Source organism: Apteryx mantelli, chromosome 1, assembly GCF_036417845.1.
Source record: "Apteryx mantelli isolate bAptMan1 chromosome 1, bAptMan1.hap1, whole genome shotgun sequence".
NCBI lineage: Eukaryota > Metazoa > Chordata > Aves > Apterygiformes > Apterygidae > Apteryx > Apteryx mantelli.
Window position 1 is genome coordinate 93,040,489 of NC_089978.1, and position 27,557 is coordinate 93,068,045.

At 36.7% G+C, this 27,557-nt stretch overlaps 1 protein-coding gene across 1 annotated transcript in view; it reads right to left on the bottom strand.

Moving 5' to 3' along the window:
• Positions 1–27,557, bottom strand: part of DMD (dystrophin) — a 1,189,181-nt gene that overhangs the window by 57,565 nt on the left and 1,104,059 nt on the right. The window contains exons 63-67 of the mRNA XM_067297573.1: positions 26,184–26,245; positions 13,342–13,416; positions 8,076–8,277; positions 4,548–4,633; positions 1,936–2,093 (exon numbers count right to left, since the gene is read on the bottom strand). Of these exons, the coding sequence (XP_067153674.1) occupies positions 1,936–2,093; positions 4,548–4,633; positions 8,076–8,277; positions 13,342–13,416; positions 26,184–26,245 (583 nt within the window). The remainder of the gene's footprint in view (positions 1–1,935; positions 2,094–4,547; positions 4,634–8,075; positions 8,278–13,341; positions 13,417–26,183; positions 26,246–27,557) is intronic.

Sequence of the window (27,557 nt, forward strand, 5' to 3'; positions counted from 1 at the left end):
TTTTCCCTCCTGACCTGAGCCTCCCTTCCCTGTTCTAGCCTTCTGAAGGGATTTTCTTTTCCATTGGGGCCTAGGTCAGAAACAATCCTCCCACTCCACAAGTTAAAACTGCGGCTTCACCTGGAGGAAAAATAGAGGATAAAATTCCTCATGTGGCAGGTAAGAGAACACTACCTATTTTTTACTGCAGGGAAGAGAAGAAAACCCCAAGTTTTGCAGTGTTCTGATTTATGTACATGTTAAAGGTTGTGCCTAGTTTTGCTTAGGCTGAATCCAGAAACGTTGGTAATTGGATGCAGTATAGCATTCAGCTTGTTGGTATTTCTTTATCTGTAACAAGACAATTTTGCTAACTCACTGAATTCAAATAACCATTTATTCCAAGTCTTCTATTTTATAAAAACTGTTTTTGTGCTTCACCTCTGTGAATTTTGTTTTTTTTCTAATGTAAACACACAGAATGCCCGTCATTTTTTCAAAAACATTTTTTTTAAGATTCCAAGGTCATTTTCATCATCATTTTTCAATACAGTTTTGTAAGTGCTGTTGCTGTTCACTTGGGAAAAGGGAAATTATGGGACCCAGAGATTCCTTAATTCATAAGAAGATCATTTGCACAAACAACCTTTTGACATATAATCTCAGATTGTGGAGTTGCTGTGGCATTGTTCTGTGTTGGTCTCACTTGAAAGTTCAACATGGAATCCTTTACAAGTCTCTGAAAACCACAGCAGGGTCTAGCCTAGCTATCAAAGCTACTATGCGGTTTATCAGCATCATACCCATTGGATATATGGCCCTATAAAGCGTTAATTTGGAAATGGCATCGAAGGCAGACCAGAATTATGAAAGGTCGAGACAAGAATGAAGGAAGTGGGGAAATATAAATCTTGTACAATTAATCTGACAAAAGGAGTTAAAAAAATACAGAAAAGAACCAGAGAAATGCCTAATCACAACTCAACGTTTGTAGTCATTTTAGAATTAGATTCTCTTTATACACTATCATTGAAGATTACTTCCAAACATTAATATTCATTGAAAACACTTGCTATGTTTTGCTTATTACAGAACCAAAACTGCTACATAATGCAACTTGAGCAGGAGGCAAAAAAAAAGGGGTGGGGGGGGAACAGTTAGGAGACTGAGAAATGGGGGTAGTTAAGACCACCCACTCTTCTATTGTAATGCAGAAGATGCGCTGAGAGTTATCACAAATAATACATTAGCTCCCCCCTCTAGTCACACAATGAGCAGCTGACTACCTCTTCATTATGCAGTTATCTTTTGCATTTTGCTGTTCGTTAGGGGAAAGATGAATAATTCCCTTAACTCTCTTCCTCCCCAAATTAAATAATTTACAAATTTGAAAAAGAGACTTCACTGCATATTCCTCAACAGACAGGACAGAAATTCTTTTAGTGCTGTTTAAAGAAAAATGGCCTTATCCGTTCAAACAATGAAACTCATTGGGTGCTGTCACCCCTTGAAAGCAATACTAATGCTGACACTTCAGTTTAGTCCGTCAGTCCTATCACTCTGTTGGGCACCTGGCTTTCATTGGTATGTACATGCATAATATTTAGATTAACTACTCCTGTTCAGCTACATGGTAGCAAATAAACAGTGATCTGCTGCTGGCAATAGAAAAGTATAAAAGCTGAAATTGCCATAACAGAAGACTTAACCTGCTTGCAGGGTTCAGTTACAATATAGGCCTTCCTGGCAATTATTTCCATCACTGCCACAATTCTAGTGAAGATGGGGCCTACAAACAAACAGACAAATTCAAATACATCTTGCGAAGAAAACAGAAAAAATCCACTAAGCGACCCTCAGAACCCCAATCTTTCTTCCATATTTTCAATCCTCTTAGAAATGGAAAGGCTGGACTAAAAGAAAATACAAAGCAGAAAGTGAACATCACAAACTTACAAACTGGAAGCAGCTTCGGACACTTGGCTCAATATTACTGCCGCCAAAGGAGGCCACTTCTCCCAGCTGCCGGGGGATCTGAATGGAGTCGTGCAGGAGGAGCCCCAGCCGGCGCTGGTCACAGAAGCCCGTGGAGCTTGCCACTTGCTTGAACAGGTCTGGGGAAACAGAAAGGACACCGGTGCTATGACAAGTGGGATATAGCAAACACTGCAGATTCACTTCATTTCAAAGGCTTGCAAGTGCAGTAAACAGCCTTGATGGACAAGAAAATAAATGCCTCCTCAGTTTGGCTGCCTCTCTTTCTGCAAACACAGAAGCAGTCTACTGTTAATTTTAATTACATTATGGGCTTGTATCTGTGAATAAAGACTGTTCTAATATAACGCCTTTGGCATTACTGATGATAACAGCTATGATTCTGTAATATGATTACCTAAACAGCAGGATCTTTGATCCACAGCAAAATAAATGTTTTAAAAACATTGCTTAACAGTAAAATCATCTCATACAACATACACTACTTTTTCAGTTCTTCACTATAAACATACAACTCAGAGAACCAATTCTCTTTCAGATGATGAGTTGATCTGAAAAACAAGAGTTCCCTAACTTTGATATAACAAAATCTTTTAATCCAAGAATATTTCTAAAATGAAAGAAAAACATTACAATATTACAGAACCTGCCAGCCATTGGGAATGCTAATATCATATTAAGTTTTCATTTTGAAATGAAACGTCATTTTAAATCATGTTCTATTATTACAGCATTTTAGAAAAGAAACCTTACAGGACTGAATCATCATCCTTCCATAAGCTCAGTTTAATTTGGTGGGAATTAGTTATACTACATAATTCAGTTAATGCTAACCTAATTTTTCTTATTATTACAAACTCTAAAACCTACTCAATGTATATTTATTTGGTAATATCCCCATTGACAATACATGACCTGAATAAATTTTGCTTGCTTTTCAAAGAGTTAAAAAAAGAAAAAAGTGAGAGAGAGAGAGAGAGAAAGAGAGAAAAGAGGAGGAGATTGCTAGCATAAAAATAATATGCTTTTTTTGGAGTCTTCTTAATATTTCACCCTATACCCGGGATACAGTTATATAGTTGCTCCAGCACTGTTTGCGATAACTTTCCTAGCGTAGTTTGACATCTATTTTCTGTGTGTCTGTGGAAGGAACAGAGGAATGGATAAAGAAAGGACTACTTTTAAATTACAGGAGTTTCACTCTTGCCAAGTCTATGCTTATAATACATAACTTGGGGAAAAATCCTTCCATTGCCTCTGCAATCCTGAAGAATTTTGCTGTATCAGAACCAACTCTGCTCTGCTGGACAGATGAGAGGGGAGAGAATTTAAGGGGTGGGATTGCATCAGATACATGCAGCAATAGTACCACTGCAAGAGCTGTAGCACTTTGGCATGGATGGTGGAGCCAGACCACAGTGTGGCAGAGACAATTCCTTCCTCTACCACAAACTATTCAGCTTTTAATTTACCCATCATTAAGCCATTAAGAATGTTCTACAATGTTAAAAGGGGATTATACACTCCGACGCATATGCACTACAGGAGACTATAACATGAACAAATGTTTTTCATGATAACTTTTATAATCCTCAGGGAAGTATCATTTTTATGAATTACTTTAAGAATATCTATATAGTTGTACTGGATAACTTTTTATAAGATTTAAAAATTTTCCAAAATACTTTTTCCACAAAAAACACAAGAAACATCAAAAGACCTAAACTGTGACATTCATACTGATTTCTAAAATCTGATCCAATTTTACATTCTTATGCACAGACTCTGTTATTGGAACTGTTTGTTTTCTTCTTTAGCTTTCTTCGACTTTTAGTACTAAAACAACAAAATAATAACAACTGATGAAAAAATGATATTGGGTCAAATCCTGAAGGTTTTTTTGTTGTTGTTAAACACATACATGAGTGATACCATTTAATTTAACCACAAAGTTACTCTTGGAAATTACTCTTATCTGCAGATCTTCTCCAGATTCCAGCCTCACTTTGAACTCATTCATTCATTAGTCAACTGAAACATATACTAAGTTCAAGTGGAATCTTTTCAAATATTTCAGGATTCGGTCCATTAAAATATGCAGAATATTATATTGATATATGCACACACACAAATATATGAAGCTGAAGTTATGGGATTAAAAAAAAAGCAAAACAAAAACCCAGTGTGCTGCATGCTTTTAATATTTATTTAAAGATAGGAACTCCATTTAAACATAAGATACATAGTAAGACTCTAACCCCATTGTAGAAATCATTTTAAAAAGATAATGTATTTTAAAATGGTGTAATGCAAGATGTCCTGTAGATCAACATTGTTTTCTGATTGACAACCAAGTACGTGGGCATGCATTTTTGTCCATGTAGATGTGCTAAACTGCCTAAAACTACAGCAGTTTAAAAATACAACGTGAAACAAGTTAACACGTTGTGAATCTAGACTATCCAAGAGAATATCTCTGTATGCTATTTAAATGTTTATGTAGTGAATAGGAGAAATGAAAAGAGAAAATAAACATAAATTAAAATAAAAAATCAAAAAATGACACTACTTACATCTGTACTTATCTTCCAGATGTGCTTTACACAGGGATACAACACCAGTTTTGAAAGATAAGACACGGATCCTTCCTGTTCGGCCTCTAATGAAAAAAAAAACCAAAACATTGGCTAATAATATAATACTTGTATGTCATAATTTGCTTACTATAATGAAGTTTAACATAGTACTATAGCCTTATTAAATAAACGCTCACTAAAAATCATTTTGCATAGCACATATTGGCCTGTTATTATGTAAGTTAGAAACCAAATATAAAACATGGTTGTGTTTCCACAGGCATAGTTGAATTGAATTGTGCAGTTGTATCAATTCAACAAGAAATGGTCTCATTCAGAAATAATTACTCCTGTCCTTTCTTCTGACAAAAGTGAGGGTAAAGAGTCTTTGCCTTATACTTACCTGAAAATGTCTACTCTCTTAATTGTTACTGAGCTATTCACAGAGAAGATGAGCGCTCTGATAAGACAGGAAATCATTTCTTTTGCCAAAGACAATTTAACTTCACTTCAATTAGAAATGAGATGTGGTGGTCCTTTTTAGAAATTCTTTGCTTACTGTCTGTCAAACTTACCCTGACTCTTCTGAGATGGCAGTACGGAGCTAGGCACAAAACAGTGGCCTGTGCAAGCAGATGTGCAAGGTGAATGATTAAGCTTGACAAAAAACAAGAATGGAGGCAGACTGTAGAATTTATTATGTCATTAATAGCACACTGTGGTTTCTGATCTCCTCCTCATAACAGTCAAAACTCTTTCAAAGTAGTTAAGGGCCTGGTAGGTAACTCCATATCTGTTCACATACTGTCTCTAGTTAGTCTTCCTTTCAAAATTACTATTGCTTTGTAACGTGACTGTGATATTACCATTGATTTGTAATGTGACTGTGATAAGAATATCATCCTGGACACTGTAGGCAATGCAATGACAAACCTTCAGATCTTCTCTCAGCACTCAGGTTTGGTTCAATTTACTTTCATTGCTGACTTCCCCCAACACTTTTATTTCTGATAGCACTCCAAACGTATGATGTCTACTGCAAATGAGTTGTATACAGCATAGGAAGCTAACGTCTAACAAATGCCTTTTTAAAACAGAGCCTTATCAACTATTTTGTAGTGTGACCAATAAGAACTCCATAGGAAATAAGATAAATCATGTACAGGCATGTCACATTTGTGCATTACACTGCATTATTAAGTCAAGATGTAGGTTTTCTTTTTAATCCTGTGAAAGCATTGTCCTATGAAAGCGTCTACGAAAGTCAGCTGTGTTCATTTGCTCATACATATCCTCTGCAACCCTTACGAACCCTGGTACAGATGGAAACTGGTGGACAAAGCAGAATTTAGAATTTGCATCCTTTTATTAAAGAATCTTGTGTTTTTAATCGTGAATAAGCATTTGTTGCTTACCTATGCTTTCCACCCTCTGCTCCTTATTCTTTTATCCTTACTCCTCTCCCTCAAACCTTTTCCAAATTAATTATCATCTGTGCCCTGAGAAACTCCTGCTGATGAATACTAGGCTCATGCAAATTATACAGGAGATGAACGTAGAATGATTATTTCCCTGTAAAGCATATTTAATTGGAACCTGCACGAATCATGAGTTGTTCAGTTCACTATACTCTCCTCCCAAGTCAAACCAATAATTGAGCATGCTACTGCAAATGAGCATGAGTGACTGATCAATTAAAACAACTCTGAAACGTGCTGGATTTGCATGGCTGTGCCCATAATTAGATCAGCCACTGACTGTGAATTTGATTAATATCTTAACAAATGACAGTTTTCAATTATAAGAAAAAGAAAAATTCAGTACTTTTAATTAAATGTCTCCAATACTACTATGCACTTAGGTTGATCTTTGCCTATTAAGTTTTCGACAAAAACTAAACACATGTCAATGTAAGGTCTTCTCTCTTACCAGCAGAATTCAAACTTGAATTTCAGAAAAATAGCTACGAGCTTACCTCACACATAAAACACCGTGCTTCACCAAGTCCTGCAATATACAGTTCCCTAACACACCCAGGGAATTGCCTGGAGGCAGCCAATTATAATTTCTAATAATGTACTCTTCAGCACAGAGCAACATAAAGAAAGCTAGACTGGACACACAAAATCTGAGCTGGATGGCCCAGCTTAGGAGCAGCCTGTGGAATGATTTTTATTTCCTTCTCTGCCACTGATGTGACTGATCTGGAATAATATCCTAGCATGCTTTTGTTGTTGTTGTTGTTTTTCCACTAAGTGGATATCCTCATTTATATCTTATTTATGTTTGACAATAAATTAAAACTGGATCTGAGCTCTATGAAAGCCAAAGCAAATTAATGAAGTATAACCAGGCTGTTAAATAAATATAGCTCCATTCCCTACTACCAGTACACTACATAAAAATGTAGTGTGATCTGGGCAATCTGCTTTGCAGGATTCTATAGCTGCTGCAAATGATGTTAGAAGCAACTGTCTTATCAGAGGGTGATCCTGCAGGAAGAGATTGTGTAAAAATCTGCAGGTTTTCTGCAGGTAATCATGCAAACTTCAGTACTGTGATAAATGGCGGATGAAAAAACCATGTTACAGAACTTTACTTCAATGCAGTTCAAAATGTCAGTGCAAATACAGTAATTGCCTCATGCCCTTCCATTTCTGTATGTTAATGATTATTCTGCCATGGTAATGAGCATGTCTGGTTGAAGGTAGCTTGTAAGAACCTTAAGCAACCAAATAAAGACTTCCACTGACAACTTTTTTTTCCCCACTAAACTCACCAAATAAAAAAATAGCTCATTCCAAAATTAGCTTATAAGGTATATGCTAGAAGTTGTCTGTGCATATGTTGTGCATATATATGTCTGTTGCATATAGCAACATCATCAACCCACTAAGTAGGAGAGTCCATAAATTTTCTTAAGGTAAGTTTACTCCATTGTTTTCGTACCTACAGGTAACCTTTTTAAAATTAAATTTTAGAAGAAAAATTTCTCAGATCTACTGACTGCTAATGCTTGTAAACACATTACAGATGAGCCTCTTTCAACCCTGAACAAGGTTTCTAGATTGAAAGCTATAGAAAATGGATAGTTCTGAACAGGTTTAACAACCAGAAGTACAGACACACGGAGAGTCTGTTTATATTGCTGCTTCTTGATAATTCTCTTATTTTCTTCAGATGAAGGTATACTAGCACATAAATTCAAAAGAGCTGATGTAATGACGAGATGCAGCCCTGGAATTGCTCTGAATAAAAAACTCTATTTAAAAACTTCTGTTTTCCAGCTCTCTCCTTACTTAGTGTAATAAATCTGGGATTGTAAGCCTAACCAAGGGCTGTACTGATTCAGCTAAATGCAATCATTAAGCCGTTAGTTTTATCAACTTTTCACTTCAACTACTGGCTTTTCAGCTCCAAGCCATTCATGCTGTAATAAGAAAAGACAGCTCATTACCTTTTACCCCTTCCCCTTGTATTGTTGGGAAAGTTTTTCAGCAGTATGTTTAGAGTACCCATACATACGTGTCATAGACATTCAGCAGCCAGTTGAGGCACATGTCCACACAGAGGGGAACATTGACCAGGTTATTGTGCTCTTGCTCTAGTCTATCATAAATAGTGGTCAAGCAGTTAATGATCTGTAGAATATCCATCGGCTGGTCATTTTGTTTGAGGTTGTGCTGGTCCAAGGCATCACATGCAGCAGACAGACTCAGGAGATCCACTGTTAAAATAAAAAAAAACACACAATAAACGTTACAGAGCAACAGTAGTTATATTACCTGTACCTAAAAAGTAAATATAGTTGTAGCAATTTGCTTGGCTTGCATACCTGGCCAACACCATTATATGCCCTCTGAAAGTCATTCGCAAGAGTGGCTTCAAGACTCCTATGGGTGCACTGTTTATTCAGCTGTGGTCTCAGACGGCAATGTTTATAAATCAGAGAATTGTTTTGTTTTTAGCTGTAAAGTACCCATTGGGTTCTATGGAAATATCACTTAAATTACTACATAAGTAAAAATTAAATATTTCATGTTGTATATGCCTACAGAGAGGCTAATATTTAACTACTGCATTCACTGAATGTGCCCTAAGCATAGTACATGCCATCAACTCTTTATGAGAAGTGCCATTCATTTCTAACAGAAGTCAAGCAATCTTAACTGAACCAAATTCCACAAGGAATATGCAAACAAATCACAACTGAACTGGGATTAACCTCTCTGTTACTTTCATTCTGGTGAGAACAGCAAAAAGAGGATTCCAGAAATGTTAAATGACCTGCAATCTATTTCTAATTTCAGAGAGCATTTACACTTAGGAATATCTCTGTGGCGTTATGGAGTAAGACAAATTTAAAACTTTTCAGTCAACATACAACAGAGTTTTCTGTCATGGATATTTAAAATGTTGATTTTCATTCTAATTCAAGTCAGACATATTTTGAAACCTGGATGTCCATGGCAAAACAGAACTTCCCTTTATCAACTCTATAATTATTCTTAATCTGCGCGTACAAATCCTACTACCATCACAGAACTTTCCTATGATATACCTCACAGCAGTACCACACTTTAGAAGAGACCAAATCAGAGAGTTATGACATGTTGGTTTATAAAGTAAAACTGGAATCAAAACAAAAGAAAACAGAAAAATAAGACTATCTATGCAGATCTTCCTGCTGCCATATGTAAACCCTTCACAGTTTGCTCCATGGAATTTCCAGGAGGTGAGCAATGGGGAGATTAAAGTCCAGATGCTGTTGGAATAACACTGCAATAAAAATGCGTTTTATTGAGCCCTGGTAAGCAACATCTCTTGGTAGTGTCACCAAAATTTGCAAAGGCTAAATGCAGATCCCAAAGAGGAAGTTTTCAGAGCTATGACCAGCTAAAGGACACGTTTGCCAAATCCACACTTGAGTACCCTAGAACATTACCAAGAATTAAATTGCCCCTTTTGCGTCCTAATAGAGAGGAGAAATACTTCAGCTGCATACTTAGCTGCTGGATAATACTGCATAACACTATGCTGGGATTTCACACATTCCAAAAGAACTTCAGGAATACAAATTTCATTGAAAATCAGTAGGGACTTCTGCCAATAAATCCCTTAAGCACTTCTGAAAAATCTCATCCTGTGTCCCCAGAAAACCCACTGCTAGAGCAAATAAGGAAAGCTTGGAATGCTACCCCTATTATTATACCAAGAGATTTAACTTAGTATGTATTGTTTAGTGGAGGGTCTTATTAGAATTCTGTTTTTCCACATCAGCATATAGGTATTTATTTTAAAAGCTTCTTTTTGAATATTATGTTTAATTTACTAGTTACATCCAACAAGAGCATATTTATCAGCCTTATTCCAAAGCGTCATAGAACAATGTTGTTCTTCTAATAACAATTTATCAGCCAAATTTGAAATACAGCACCACCTTCACAACACCTTTAACTTGGAGCTTTAAGCTGAACTCTCAGTTCCTTTGAGACAATGAATCAATGGTAATTAAATGAACCCCTCAGGCATCTGGATGGCAGCTTAATTATACATGCAACTACAGCTAAACATGGGCCATTCCATTTTGTGAAAGCTTTTCACACAAATAAGCAGCATCTTCTGAAAAGCCTTTAACCTTGCTCTTAACCAACCTGCTGTCCTATCTTGAAATTACTGATACATGTTCACCGAACAACAAGCACAAGGTGTTTGGCACCAAGTTCTGTTTTAGGGCACTTCTTTTTATGGGAAGGAGAGTGGCTTTGACCTTCGCCAACTTAAGTTCCTCCTGGATCTTCCCCATAAAGTTAAAAGGAATGTATTGGGGGCCTCTGCCAGAACCAGGAACAGTATATTTATTTCCTGGAAGCACATATGGAGGTCCCATGAATGACAGCCTTTTGAAAGAGAAACCCAATCAGTCAGATATATATTAAAGAACTGTAAATTCATAGTCACCTAGTGATTTGGAAAGCTTCAATTAAAATAAACCATACCATTTTACACTCTGCACTTTCTGCAGGTTCTTTGTCACACTTGTGTTCTTTTTGTATTTAAAATTCTGAAACTAACTTCAAAATTAGTGTAAGCAGAAACTTCTATGCTATTTTGAAATGCAAGTCATTTATGTAAATATTTCTTTGGCCTCTAAGGGAAGAGAAAAAATGTTAGAATGTCTGTTTCTAGGCCAACCTGTGTCAAGAATACAGAAAAATGATAAAAGATGACCCTGAATCACTATCCAATTGAAGGACAAAAGTGACAATTATCAGCCAAGAGAAAATATGCTATGGAGGTCATATACTGAACTTAGGCAAAACTGAACATACAGCTGGTGATAAAAAATGTTAATGATGCTCCCAGAATGTAAGCTCATCTCTTCCGTAACTTGATGCTGTTGGCCGATACATTAAAAACTATTTAATGTAGTCTGTATAAAATAACAAAAAACTTAATAGAGAAATTGTTGAATATTTTTTTTTACTGCGTCTCCAGTAAAAGTTTGTGAATACATCACATTCTACTGATATCACAATGTTCAGATGTGGTTTGCACTTAGAGATCAGATCTTTTAAAGTCAGCAAAACAAGAAAGTCAACATGCTTTGATGTGATTATCAAAGCAAACCATACTTTTAAACAAATGGTGCAATAGTTACACATGACAGGCCCATAATAAGCTGGAAGGCTGGGATGATAGGGCAACACACTAGATTTTCCTAAGGTAACACAATATACACAATCGCTTATTTCTTAAGGATTACCATTTTCTGTATTTTTCATTATGTTTAATGTCCTAATGTCTTAATGTTCATCAGGTTGATTTATGAACTTAAAATATTTATTCTTGTACTACAGTTGAAGTAAAGGCCTTCTATTGTGTAGATACCTTTAGAGTTTGAAAAAACTCCTCAGAAGACAATATTATTCTGCTTTTCATAAAGTTTGCAGAGAAGAATATATATATATATATATTTTTTACTTCTGCAATTTTAAAGATGAAATAAAACCTAAGAGCTGATAGCAGCAACTATTTCAGCTTGAATTCAGGGTCTTTTTGGTTATAATGTAGGAGCCTTGAGACCCAACACTGTGCTCTATTTCTCTTAGTGCCAAACTGAATAAAAAGAATTCAGTAATGACTTTTTTTAACCTAATTATCTGAGTTCACAAATGACACTGAAATCACAGAATACACAAATATAATGATGGTGTCTCCAAGTGAAAATCTTTGTAAGAGCAGACTGTTAACCAAACTCCTTAAATACTCTGCCTTAGATACAAGTATGAAGAATGTGCTAAAGTATTCATTGTAAGCGCCACTGCATGTTTCTGAAAACATTCGTTCTCAGAAAATCCGCCTAAGTGTAATCTTGAAAGTCAGTGAAAAGACAATAGATTTCAGTGGATAATTACCAATTCTACATTGTATAGTTCAATTATGTATAGTCCAGAATTATGCAGCAGTACAATCCGAGATAAAACAGGGTGCAAAGTATTTAGGGTCTGCACCTTTAGTCATAAAAGCCTATCAGTTACACTTGTGCACCGTCAGCTAGAGAAACCTGTCATTTAAAAATTTTAGTTCATTACTTCTGTGCTGCACTGATTATGAAAACTTGTACGCTGCATACCACTCCAATTTCTCTTCTCTCCCTTCCCATAATGATTGTGGAGGGAGTGCTGTATCATGAAAAGATGTTTATTTCTGATCATCAGCTATGAAAATTCATTCTTTATCATTGCATTAATGTTGAAAAATAGACAAAATTATACAAGTTTGAAAACACTGTGTGCAGGAATTTCCAATTCTTACTGAAATCTTTCATTATGTTACAAGAATTGTCAGTTATTGTTTACATTTTTTTATAAATGTGGGACTGCCAGAGATTAAGTCTGTTCATTAGTGGAATTCACCCATCCTTATAAGCCCACGAGCAAACATGCTTAAAATACTGAGGTTTGACACAGTTCCAGAAAGCATGTGAGCACAAATCTCAACTTGAAATAAAACAGCAGTTTAGGCATTTGCAACTGTCTCAGAATCTTAACCCTGCAATTAAACTCCAAATAGTGAATGTTACAATAGTGAATGTTACAATATTTTAATTACCCTCCAAATGGTACCACTTAATGAACTGCTTGCTTTCGTAACTAACTGGCCCACCAAGAAACTATGAGCAAATTATTTAGCTACCAAGTTTCAATAAGCTAAAGAGCAAAGGTAACTAAAGTGACAGGTAGAATATCATAACACAGTTGAGAGAATTAAAATGTTAGAACATATACATCACTAATGTATGGCTGACAAGAGAATTTTTGAACATAATATTTTAACTGTGGAAAAATGAAGGTAAATGTTTTTTTCTAATGATCTCATTTAAAGGCAACAACCCCTTAGGGTTCAAGATTCAACTTGACCAACTATTAACTATTTAAGATCTGAAACTCTTATTTAATCAGAACTCTCACTGATCTTAACAGAGTACAATCCTGTTTGTTGCTGAGCTGTAAAGCTGTGGCTGACACAGGACATAGCTTTAGTAATGAGCATAATGAAAATATCTGGCTAAAGAGTGTAAAGATAGGAAATATGTAGGGAATGTTAACTTTGTTTCTGATCTGTTGGCTCCATCTTATATCTGAGAGATCTGGGATTGCCTAATGCCTTTATTTTGTAAGGAATGTGCAAAATGATGGGAGCAGGTGAAAGGTTTCATACACTAGGTAAACATTCTGGGAGTATTTTTCTTGGACAGTATTCATTACATACACAGGCACATACTTACAGCAAAGGGCCTTCTGCAGCCTTCGCAGTTTCATGGCAGTTCTATAAGCCGAAAATCTGACATTGTTCAGGTCAGCTAAAAGGCAAAAATATTCAAATTTAAGTTAGCTTTACATCTTAAAAATAACCAGACTCAAGAACAGGCTACTAAGCTGAACTATAACATTATAATCATTAGTTCAAAAACAGAGGAAAAAAATGATGTTAGAAACTATATTTCAGCACTCAAACTTTGACAAGCATTCAGAGGAAAAACTGTATAAGTCTTAAAGTGTTACTTCCCTGTCAAAGGCACTGAGCTTAAAGAGTACTTGAAATGATATCAGCAGTGACTAAAATGGTGTTGTCTGAAAATACCATAACCTTTCACACTGTAGCCACTTTAAGAGAGGTAAGAATCTGAAACTCCTCCCTTTTTGTCTGATGTATTAAGTCAGGTTGCTTGCTAGGCAGCCAAGAAAAGAGCTCTACACAGGGGAAAAAACAGTAGGTAACTATAAGCCACTAGTAAAAATCTAAAAAACAATGAAACTGTTGTACTTTTTACTTAGATCGATACACGCCATGCTCTGAGATCCAAAATATTCCTGGCAAAAAGTCAGTTTACTCTGCTAGGTAAGTTTTCAGGCGCACCTTTGAAATTGCATAGAGCTGATAAGCTAGGGGAGCTAGAACTGACTTGAAATAAATGATATAATGAGATTTTTATTATAACGTTCTCATGTGGCTATCAAACGTCTGCAAAACTCCCAACTAAACAGAAAAAAGTTTAACCACTGTTTTGAAAATCAGAACCTTATAGAAAAAAAGGCAGACCACAGATCAAACCAGTCAAATTAGACCAGTTGCACACTGAACAGAAACATCTCTACATTTGTGAGGCTAAGTAAGAGCTATGTAAACATTATTCAACACTGAATTATGGTTATCTCCAGAGCAAGGCATAGCAACTGTTCAATAGTCCAAGAAGCAAACACTAGACAAAACTGAAAAGAAAGATGAGATTTTGGTCAAAATGTGTTTTGGACCAAATATGTCCAGGAAACTATTTATATCTTTCTGTTCCATATGCCTCTGTGAAAGACTGAAGAAGACATGTTTGTTCTAATACTGGCTCTAGCTGTGCTGAGAGCAGACTTGGACAAACCCATTTACACCAAGAATGAAGATAAATTTACTGAAAGTGAGGTCAAAGCTACTATGGCTAAATTCCTGCCAGTACCTCAGCTAACTTGTTTCCAGCTAGGCTCAGCCTCTCTACACTACAATTCAGATATACCACCACTTGCATTGTCCAGAGTTGAACTCAGGAAGCAAAAGTGAGTGCATAATTTTGGCAAAGGGCTTGTGTATGTGTGAGCAGATCAGTAACTACCTAAACTAACCACACATAGCTGCAGTGCTTCAACTTCACTGAAGAGAACACAAACAAACTATCAGTATTACTGTTTTGAGATCAAGTAAATGAAGTGGTGCTGTTCCCAAATGAAATTGCCAGTTCCATGCAGAGACATTACAGGGCACCTGCACCGGGAATTTGAGCAGTGCCTGGGGGCACTCCTGTGTGCTACAGCAAGCCCCATCCATACTGCTCAAAAAAACAGAATGCCCCCTGGCATGCTTTTGGCCACAAAGATAACGAAGGGACTAGAGCATCTCCCATCTGAGGAGAAGCTGAGAGTGCTGGCACTCTTCAGCCTGGAGAAGAGAAGGCTCAGGGAGAATCTAATCAATCTGTATAAATATCTGAGGGGAGGGTGTCAAAAGGATGGGGTCAGACTCTTCTTGCAGAGCCCAGTGGCAGGACAACAGGCAACGGGAACAAACTGAAACACAGGAAATTTCACTTGAACACAAGTAAACACTTTTTTACTGTGAGGGTGGTTGAGCACTGGCACAGGTTGCCCAGAGAGTTTGTGCAGTCTCCATCCTTGCAGATGTTCAAAAGCTGACTGGACAGGGTTCTGGGCAACCTGCTCTAGGTGACCCTGTTTGAGCAGGGGTTTGGACCAGATGATCTCCAGAGGTGCCTGCTGGCCTCAATCGTTCTTTGATCAGCTATCCAAATAATTCCTGGGCACAGATATTCATGGGTAGTAGAATATGCTAGAGATCATCCCAACAGACAGGTCGGCCTCTTGTAATTTAAGGGTTTACTAGTACAGAAATAGGTTGTTCTGTGCCAGCTGGTTTCAGTGCCCAGGAACATTTGTGAATGCATTTAATTTACTAATACTGATGAAAACTGTGGAGCCTAAGGAGTTAATGATGGGAAAGTGCTTTGAAAATGTGAACTACTAGGTAAATACAGAAAGAACATAAAAAGCTGAGACTAGCTCAGAATAGAGGTCTGTTTAGCCCAATAAGCTGCCTCCAAGAGTAGAGAAAGAATATTATGAAAATATTATGAAAAATAAGGCAAACAGAACAATTCTTTGCTGATATATGCATTAAGCTTCTTTAAAGCTGTTTGTAATGGAATCTTGGGTATCCTAGCATCATTTACAATGCTGTACAAGCTTGAGTAGCAGAGGGAATATAAGTTCAATTACATAAACAGATTTTAATTAAGATGTTCTGAATGAATAACTTGAGGTTTGATAATTCGATAGTCTTGCATACCTAAATAAAAACTGAGAAGTGTCTCTAAAACATCATGTCTTACAAAAGAAGTGGAAAACTTTCAGCTTTGTATACAATTTCATTTTCTTTGCACAGTCCCATATACCTTTCTAATAAGCAGTTCTCTGGTGTATTGTTCCTGCCAGCGCACTCTCTCTCAAAATAACACTGACAGGTCCAGAAACCTTAATGGGGTATGGAATAAACCGTGTAATTTCAATAAAGTAACTTAATCCGTCTTGAAGGCAAATTAATAAAGCAGTCCCTTGCCAATGCACTGTGACTTCATTTTCATTTTGTACCCTTGTTGTAACTCTGCATTTGTATTCTGGAAAAGAAAAAAAAAATCCCCAGAAGTAACAATTTTATTTGCTGAAAGTGAGACTCAGCAAAATTAACTGCATTGGAGGTTAATATAGACTAGATTATGGCTAGCATTTGATACAAATGAATAGGCATTCCCTAAATTCCAACTGAGTATTCTGAAAAAGCTTTTCTACTTAAAATTTACATTTTAAGAAACATTAATATATACACATATTTCAGTCCTTGATCAGGGCAGAAAGTACAATTCATGAAGTCACTTAATCTTGACATTGCTACAGTTTATTTTACCATATATTTAATACACACTGAATTTCTTATCACACTTAATGACATTGCTTGTTGATCATCTACAGCAAGATCATGCAGACACTTCTCAGCAGCAATGTCAAGAGCCAGTCTTATAGCCCTCATCTCAGGTTTTGTGGAAGCAGTAGCAATGCTAGCTTTTGGCTCTAAATGCTGAGGTCTAATATAGGGACAGCATGACCCTACCCTCCACCATCTCCTTTCCCACTATCAATGTTAGTTCATGCTTAGCTCCTGACCTGATGTCAACTGTTCACTATCTGTGTTTGTTATACCATCACCTTCATGCTCCTAACGAAAGATTTATCTGGTGATGACAGTCATTTACTACATTGCTGCCATTCCATGCAACATCTTTCCGTCATATTTTAGACTCAGCAGTTTTACCTTTTAATTTTATTCTTTTCTTCTGTATTTGGGACTACTTTAAGCCTTTTTCCTGACCCCTCTCTCAACCAGTTTGTGTTTTTCCCTTTCATCTATTCGCTGCCTATTTTTCCACTTCTCCTGTGTAACAAAAATGGCACATTCTAGTTATTTAAAATTCAAAAGTCTCTCCAACTAATAAAAGATTTTATGGCTCTTGAAAGATTACTGTTAGCATTTTATAACTAGAAGACAGGAATTCAAATTCTGAGCTGGACTGCAAAGAAAAGAAAGTTATTCCTTGGAGAGGGCATGACAGTGAATCTCTACAAAACAAAGGTAGCTACAACCATTGGTTAGGAGAGACCAACACCTAAGGATTTGCCTAACTAACTCTCCACTTCCACCTTATCCTGTCAGAGTTAATCATGTAGCTTAGAATTCCCTTGTTTCAATAACATTTTTTTCCCGTCTCTCTCTCTCTCTGAATCTTAATAATTCAGCTTTTTTTCCTACTCCTATGAAGCTCCTAGTGTTGTTGTTCATCCTGAACTACTGCTGGAAATAACGCATTGCTCTGTGGAGGAACAACGGAAAGCTTCTCTTTTCTAAATGGGCTCAAAATATTTCTCTTGCTGGTCTACGACTTCCCCTGAATGAACCCTGCATAAGACAGATAAGGGAAAAGATTGTCAGAGAATCAGACTGGGTAACTCAGCTTGGTAACATTAGTGGTAGCATCACCACTAACAGCAACAGAGGAAATTTACAGTAAGGCAATGCTCTGCTTGTCTGGAAGACAAACATTACTGCTGAGTACATGTGGAGGAGGGAGGAAAAAGTGCAAACAGCAGCAATCTTTCAAGAGCCTATAAAAACACTAGTAGTTCCTCCTTTCTTGTGGTTTGTCCTTCCTGGGTCCTGAGGGAAAAATTTGATGCTTTCTTTACTCCCAAACAGCCCACTAAACAGTCAGGACCCACTAAGTGTTACCTCCAAAGCTTTTATAATCTCTGAGCAGGTAGGAAAACTATGTATACAAAGCATGCTCTTCTCCAGCCTTTCCCTCCCTCTCCTAAGAGGAATGCACAGTCTCATCACTTGAAGGAGGTGATTAAAAGTCTGAGAAGCCCTTGAGGTATGAAACTTCTGCAGATCATTTTAATGATATCCCACCCTATCCCTATTGCTCATTGCTCAGAAGCAACTTTCAAACATAGATCAAAAAAATGTAAATGCTTAAGAGCACAAACTGCTTAGGTTCTCAATAACCATACAGTAGAAAAGGTTACCTGGTCCCTGGAGAGGAACAGACCACACTGGAATATCTGTTGATATTAATATTTACATGCAGGAGTAAAAAGAAACCATGGCTCTCTAATCACTCAGCTATGAATGAACTCTCTGTTCAAAGGGGTATAAATGCTTCTAAGGAAGAAGTTCTAAGATTACGTTACAAAAGCATCGTGCGACAGGGCAGATGACTACCGCTCATCTCTACGTAGCAGCAGATTCAATAAACAACTCCTGCCACAGCGGGTACAGCAGTGAGATCTCTCCATGATCTTTGCAGGTTCTACCTCAGGTATGTCCTTTGCGTCAGCCATTCAAGTGTCTTTATGAAAAGAATTCAAGGTGCTAAAGCATAAACAACTCCCAAAAACTAAGGAATGTGCTTTTGACTACTTCTTTTTGTTATAAACATCACAAGCACCTCCATTTGCTTCATGGCAACTAAGGCAGAAGGGAGAAGGTTAACTAGAAAACTGATTTCTTCCATGTCCATCAGCTACCTACAAACTATTCATCAAGAACTAGTGCCCTTATTACATATACGACTTTAATGAAAACGACTCCACACTGTTAATAGTAAGAATTAAAATCAGAAATATTACTGAAAGACAATCAGACAATTAAATCGTAAGCTCTTCTGCACAATTCTGCATGCATGAGAGGAGTCCCAGAACACAGGGGTTACATTCTTCCTCAAAAGAATTGAGACACCATCATCAGTGCACTTTTCAATGTTGCATTTCCATGGTATTGTAGGAATAGCATTAATTGCATAGAGCAGATCCTGCTGACAGCGAACAATCAGGTAAAATCCCTGTTATTTGAAATGCGTTCAACAACTTACATCAAAAAGACCTGCCGGAGTGTCTCACTGACTACTGACACAACATCAACAAATAAGATGTTGGAATTATTAAAAAAAAAAAGCTAAATTTCAGTTTTCAAATCTTACATATGGATATGAACTTTTTTTTAATGTTTAAAACAGATCCTCAAGTTCTTGTACCTTTATTGAACAAAATGAGGTGGAAAGCGCCAAAAAAGCAATTAAAAGGCAATTAAAGCATTCAAGGCAATTAAAATTTTAAAGAAGGACAGGAAGCTTCTAAGAAGAACATATTCAGAAACAGATTTAGTGTCCAGCATGGAGGAACATTTGTTTTTATTCTTAAGTAGTACACATTTATGATCCAGACAACAGATTTTGAGTAATGTGTTATCACTGAACTGCTGTCCATGGTCATTCTTGGAAAGACTAATCACTCTACTGTTGCTCCAGCTGCTAGGAGTGCTGAATGACTAGGATGTTTCATTTGATAATGTACTGTCCTCTAACACAGATTTATCTGGCTGAGTGTTTAAACAATCTGGGATGGGACAGACTATCTCCTGCCAAAGGTTGTTCAAGTAATTTGTCTCTCTCATGCAATGTAATTAGAAGGCATCTCAGAGAATCCTTTTAACCTGGAAACCACTTTGTTTTTTAGTTTAAAGAGAGCTACTTGCTTATATTATTGTGAATATTATTGTAATTATTTTTTAATGAATGAGGACAAAACACTATCATTTTACCTGATTTTTTGGACAGTAATTTTCTCACTGCCTAGCAACTATTAAACTGAAAAGAGCAGTTTAAATCCTTCAGACACCAACTGCATCTCAAGAGTAAAATATGACAACACTTTACTTCTTTCAAAGAAGAAACTGAATCTCATCAGGTCAAATCCTCATTTGGTCACTCTTATCAAATCCTTATCCTCATTTGGTAAAATTACCAGAGGTTTTTTTTACTCTTATTTGCAAGGAAAAAAATATGAACCTACACTGACACACCTCAAAACCTGAAAGTCTTACTGAACTGTAGGTTGCAACATGCTCAAATAGCTGTTCATAAATATATTGCCTGCAGTGGATAAACAATTCTGGGGATAACATGTCAGTGTTGTCTCTGACAATGCCTATCTAGCGCAGTTTAAAAACTGTTTACTGAACAATCCTGAATAGACCATAATTTCACTACTAGCCACTAAGTCTTCATGTTTCATCAGACATTTATAGCACTCCGTCTTATCAAGTAGTCTCTTCTCACGTAGATTCAGTGTAGCTGAGATTCCCTGACCAGCTGATGAGAATACTCAGTTTCTTCCTGCTGCACAAAACCTTTACATAAATCTTCTAATGACGCCCTACAGTGGCATATATTCCCTCTTTAGGAACTGTAATTTAAAAATGCAAATGAGACCAATGCACAAAGGAAAGAAATTAATCAAGTAACTGCTTAATATCAGTTCAGTCTTAGTTATTGACTCTTTTATTACAACAATAATTAATGCTATCATCTGCATTGCTTTGAGAATAAATAATGCTAAACATCATTGTTTTTATACATACAGACACACAGCTTAGCCACTCTCAATGAAGTGATACCAGCATGCTGTACTAGAACTGTCCCACAGAGTAAAACAGCTGATAGTCTCTGCAAATTCATTAGTAAGTGGAAGATACACAGGGCACCAAACTGCTACTGATTGCATCTAGACCAAGAAGTGGATGAACAACACAGCATGTGCCAACATCCTGATTATCTGATCAACTGACATGGCTTTTGAGAACTTAGTTTCAGCACATCAGAGCTTTTCTTCAGCCTGCAAGCTCAGAAGTGCAAGAGGGAGTATGATACAGACCTGGGTTTTACCCCATTCTGGGTTTGGAACGTGGCTAGGTTTTGCAGTCAGAAGCTCACCAGCACTCCCATGTATGCTAGTTTAGATGCAGCCTTAATGAAATATTATAAAATAAACAAACAGCAAACAAGCAACTTCAAAAATATTAATGAACGGTGCCCATTTGCAAACCAAAAGTGTAATACTCCTCAGTCAAACTTCCTACACATTTACGTATTCCATAACAGAACATTACTTTGCTCTCTCTGTAATTTTCTCTTTCACTGCTAATATACCTATGCTATAGATTTCTGGGGACACAAGGCTAAATACTGCTAATTGGTAGCCCATCAGAAAATTAAGGTTTCTCTGCCATTGTTATCTGAATTGATGGTTAGGAGTATGTCTGTACAGGAGGCAATTGTGCTCTGGTAGAAAGACAGCATGCTCCAGGTCTGACTACTATCCAAGGTTGTTAGAACCCAAAAAATCCTATTTACTGGAATGAAAATTAAAATTTGATATCCAGATTATAATTCACTTGAAAATGACATCAAAGGATAAACAATTTTTTTTTAAAGCCCATATGCACCATCTCACTGGATTTCAGTAGAAATCTGATGTTTGATGTGTGTGATAGGCACGTCTTATTAATGCAAACATGGGAATCAATGAGCTGGACATGAATAAAATCTCAGAGAAAAACAATACACAGTACAATAGTTTTGTGACAAAAATGCATATTTTTTTTTTTATGGCAGAGAGGGGCAGTTCACCCTCTTCAGGAAGCATTTCACAAGGACAAATTCAACTACACAGACCAAAAAAATATGATGCTTATTTACCTTGGTCATTCAGAGTTAAAACCTCACATTACTGTACAGAATAGCAATCCACAAGATCAACATGGTGGCTGCTACCAAAAGCCTGGTGGAGGCTCAGAAGCACCTTTCAGCCTTCTCTCATCTTATGTTAAGCAATTTAGACATTTCTTCCATATATTCTGCAGAGAAACTGCTCTGCCCCCCCCCCCAATTAAATGGAAAACTTGCACCAGCTGCAGCACACTGCAGTCTCCTAGGGTGTGGGTGTTTTTTTTATCCTTTTGTCTTACCTTGGTGAATTAGGAGAGAGAAACAGATGCATATGTCAACATTTCTGACTGCATCCTGCTGTTGGAATTACAGTTTACAGTGACATTAATGTATCTTGAGGAAACACATACTGTCATTACATGGGAAGGTTGGCGGAGGGAGACACCAGTCAGCATAACATTATGACACAACTGACCAAGTTTTGCTGGGCCATCATTACAAAGGCTAGATTCATTTTCAGTTAAAGACAAAATATTATCATTCTGCGAATAGCTGTCTGCAATTAAATGTTCACACTTGAGACATAATCTGAAAAAAATTAAGCAATCCCAGAATTATTTGGTTTCTGCTCCTCCTGTCTCTCCCCTCACCCAAAGGTCCTTGAATTCTCCAGGACACAGTGAAATACCACAAATTTTTATTTCAGTGTTGCCCTGCAATCATCATGAAAGGTGAGAAAAAATAAGTTGCAAGGGGCTGTTAAAGAAATGGGAACATAGTAAAAAGGCAGATCTGCTGCCAGGGAATGCTTTTGGAAAGAAAAGCAGCTGGAGCAGTTCTTCATACTTTAAAGACAGAGGGAAGTCAGAAGAAAATGGGAGCGGTTCATAATGGTGTAAATACAAACCGGGGGATGTTTGCCCAAATCAGCCTTTGAATCTCAGATTCCTGCATCACTGACTTTTACTACCTTTCCCATTTCAGCATTTGCTTTTTTACTATGTTCTTAATTTACATAATTAGTCAATCAGCATCAACATCTAGTAGATAAATTAAATGATGTAGCTAGGGTCATTACTCCAACTACCTATTGCTACTCTGATTTGATTATGAAATAACAATCATGTCATTTAATGTTGACAGCTTCTCATGTAACTTTATGTAACGATAACTCTAAATGAAGAGTGAAAAATTGCCCAACCTGGTCAGGAATAAATGGTTAACCAAAATTTACAAAATTGGTATGCTGTTCAAATAATAAAGAGCAGTCTGGAGCAAGCACTTTAAACAGCTTAAAAGCAAAAGCTTCTCTTATAAGATCAACCAGTTAAAAATTTATGATATACATATTAAATTTCAAATCAAATATTTTACAGTTATTACTACTATCTTTATAAATGGCCATGTTTCAGCAAACGAGCTCAAAGAGACTTTGAAAACACTCCTTCATGGGCAGGCTATTTTATAATTTCTTCCTAAGGGTTCTTTCTACTTTCTCTGATGCAGTCACTATTGGAGGCAGGATACAGGACTTCTTGGACCAACAATCTGACCAGCTACAGAAACAGTTGTAGCAGGTTTCTATGTCCTTTTATCAGCACCAAATAATCCTCCCAGTTAATTTAGCTTCGAACCCATAAAAATGGAAATATTTTGGCCATACCAGAAAAAAAAATCAAGGACAATAAATTAAAAACTTGGAATTCATCCATTTTAGGAAAATATAATGCAGTCATTAGTAGGTGTGTGAACTGGATGCATGAAGAGTAAAACCAATACTGCTCCCCTTTTTACAGAAAAGTCTTTTGTGGCTCAAAGACAGAGGCCAATGAGGAATGTTACCCTGTCCCAGATTGCAACTTTCCTCATTCACTGAAAACAACATCAACTTTTCAGTAATTTTTAAGAATGTAAGCTAGACATAAGGATCCCTAGCAAATTATGATGTACTAGCATCAATTAAAATGTGGTATATTTACAGAAGGGAAAGATATCAGTCAGTATCAGAGATGTACAGAGCGCTACATTACATAGCTGAATTATTCCGTACAGGCTAAGTGTAGGAGTTGGAAAAACAGAAATGAAAACTAGACAGCATTGATGGGCTTGGTGTCACTTTTTTGCATTTGCCTGGATTGTAAAATTCATGTATTCTACTGTATTTTTAGAATGCACATATACTGCAAAAAGACAGCTAAGCTTTTTACCAGCTTCTTCATATGAATGAGAAGCAAAATTTAGATCCTTATGTGGGGAAAAATAATAGGACCTAATGAGTATGCAACACAAAATCAACTTTAATAATATCTTTTCAGATAAAATATTACCGAACAGTCTGAAAAGACTTCAAACATCCCATTATTACCGTTTTGACCTGAGGCAAAGCAAAGCACTGAAAACACATTAAGGGTTCTATTCAAGACTAAACGGGTTATGCTTGTATTATGCAATTTATATGAGAGTTAGACAATGCAGAATATACCCGATTCAAAAATAAAATAAATTGGTGGGTTATTTAGTAGCTCTTTTATCAAAGTTTCACTCTATGCGGCAATGCACAAAGAATCACCTTGTCTAATCGGTTCTGTACACGTATATGAACACCTAAGTTTACTAATAAAAATGCATATCATGCATTCTTTGCTAAAACCAGAGTTGCTTCCATATTAATAAGCACTTGGTCCCAGCCCAAAAAGAAAACTCTAGCCAGAGAGAGGACTGCACTTTTGGACATTCCATGTCCCTGAACAGGAAAACAAAATTTTATAGGAAAAAGAAAAAAAAATCTGCCTAAACATGTTCTTTCTTTAAGCAGTAAGATATAAGGATGGCTTAAACTCTTGACAGCCAGGTGATATTCATAGTGATAAAATTCTCAGTTAAACTAAATGCGAACTGACTTCAACCATCCTTTGAACTGTTGACCTGAACCCATCAGGGCATTTTCTCCCTCATATATAGTTACCTCTTCCCTTCTTGATCTTCAAGAGTAATCTAGCTGAAACAGGGAAATACCAGAAGAAAAGGAGTTTCAACAGAGCTTTAGGTCTGACCAGCAACAGTGTCAGAAATATTATGCAATCTCCAGCTCAAAGTAGTCTGCAGAGTCAGACTGCAGTTCAATTAACGGGGAATTGTTCAAAGATCTACCGTACTAAAGAAATGTCTGCATGCACAATCACTATTTGTCCTGATCCTCTAAACCACTCACTTTAAGAGAAGAAATACAAAGGAGACAAACAGGGCAATACATTATAATTAAGTGGCAAGTCAACACTTGTCTGCTTTGGCATTCAGTTAGCCTTACACACTTTATTGTCCCTTGCTGATATATAGAGCAGTATTCTGGATTATTTATAAAACATAAATTGCTGCCACATTACTAATACTATAAGCAAAAACTGACTTCACACTATTTCATTTCATTTTATCATATCGTTTTTCTAAAAAATTTTGGGTACGTCTTTATCACAGTGCGGTGTACAGATACCTGAGCTAGCTTGAAACTGATTAGTTGAGCTACTTGCAAACAGTCTAATTATGCCAGCATAGAGTTTAGCAGAAGATAATTTAAGCTATTTTTCACCAAGGTAAATAAGCCTGCACTGAATGCTAGACTGGACTGCTCTGGTACTTGAGCTAGCTAGTTTAAAGTTGGTTTGTGTACCCTTTGCTGTAGAGATGTAGCCTCCTTTATAAGCACAGCATATTCATTGATATTTCTTTTAAAGAGAAATAGCTTATTTTTTATTATACCCTCTCTTATTTATTAGCAGGACCATTAAAAGGAAATAGCTACTAAATGGTCTGCAAAGCAGCCTATAGTAGAGTATGGATTGGCCTGTTATATCTTACAGACACCCTTCTGCTAATAAAATCAAAAGCTGCTGAAAAAACTCCACCAGAGAGGCACATCTGAAGTCATAAAAAGCATGCAATTTGGGTATTCAAAATGACATCATGACAGCTGCCATGCGCTCCAAGTATTGAAAGCGCTTCAAAAAATAAAGTAGCAGTAACAGTTTGGCAAATTGTTTAAATTGACTTCCTACTATCCAAAAGTAAACATTAACAGCAGCTTGGTTTGATTTTTCATCTGCCTTTTGTAAAACAGATTAGAGAGTGAAAAGATTCAGGATTTTACTACTTTTTTTTTTCTGTCCCAGTCTTTCTCATAAGAATTTGCAGCAATGCACCTGAATTACTTTAGTAAATCCAGTGCACATTTCAAATAAGCTAATGTAAATATCAGTTTATCTACAGTGTGTTTGAAATGTGTTATTATGGCCTACATATTTCTCTAACAGAAAATTTAACCTTGACCTAAGCACCAGCCTCTCACTTAATTCTATTTTACTGCTCCTGGAAATCTTTGTCTTAACAATTCATTCAGTTCCCTGCCCTACCTCCCCCCCCCCCAAAAAAAAAAAAAAAAGGGAGATGTGTCTTACCTAAAGACTGGTAAAGCTCAGTCATTTTGGGATGATCCCAGCAGGTGGTTTGCGTCTCATGGCTACAATACAAAATATAAAAGTTAGTAGAATAAAATGCTGCATTTTCTCTTTCCATTGCACAAAGAGTCGTCCAAGGTCCATATCACAATACTGTCCCAGAATAGCACCAGCAGCCTGAGCTGTTGAAGGAGAGAGTCTCATCAGTGGTAGACATGCCTTCTTTCAACACTAGCTGTTGTTTTGGACCATTATTTTTAGGTATGGGTTCCAAAAGCAAAATTAAGATTAAAGTACTGCTAACATTAAAAATACTGTAAGTATTTAGCTATGCCATAATGTTTTGAGGAATTTGTAATCACACCAATTAATTTTTAAAAAGCCTTTCTTTCATACGGATCATCCCAAATTGGAGGACAAATATTTAAGAACTTCTTAGTTGTTCTTAACAACGTTTATGAAAGTTCTGACCAGATATTGGCATCTATTGTATTTTTGACCTGTTTTACTCTGAATGCTTTCTACTCTTTTAGGTATGTTGCATAAAAGCTACCAAATGCAACAACTGCAATCATTCTTTTCATTCCAAACATCTGTACTAAATTCTCACGTAACAGTGCACTGAATCACCACGGTCTTATACTGCTTTTCAGGCCAATGTGTTGTACCCCACATATTGATGGTCTCCTTATTTAAGACTATTTGTTGCTCTTACTGGTTCCTGGGACTCCCAGGCCCTTTCTCTTGCCCTAGAGGTCCCTGACAAGTTTCAGGAGGCTGAGCAGTTGGGAAGCCAGGAAAAAAAACTAAAATGGGGTTAGGAAACTCTGCAGTATGACTAGAATGTAAATTGGACAATCTCTGCATTGAAGCTAGCAGTCTTTAGTTTTGCAAAAAAACATGTTGCCAAAAGGCATGAGGAGCGTGAGAAAGTCAATGAAATAAAGTGTTAGTGTAATAAAAACTCATGTCTCCAAAGTTTACACATTTTATGATTTTTTTAATGACAATATACATAATGTGATCCTGCTTCCATTAACACGGGAAACTTAAAAAGAAAATTCTCTTTATCTATTCGATATTCACTAAAGTCCCGATCACACAGTATTCAGCTATATTAAAAGATGACTATATGAATTCATAAAAAAAATCTGAAAAACATACATAGTATATGGTTGCTAGCGATCCCATTTGCAGTCCCTGTACTTAAAAAGCAGACTTCCTGGTTCCAACACACACACATCATTTGGAAGAAAATATGAAACAGAGCAGGACCTGATCCACAGTGTCTAGAGTCATTACAGCACACACCTTGTAGCTCCAGGAGACTAACTCACAACCAAGGGGGCAAACTGAATGTCCTTGTATAACAAA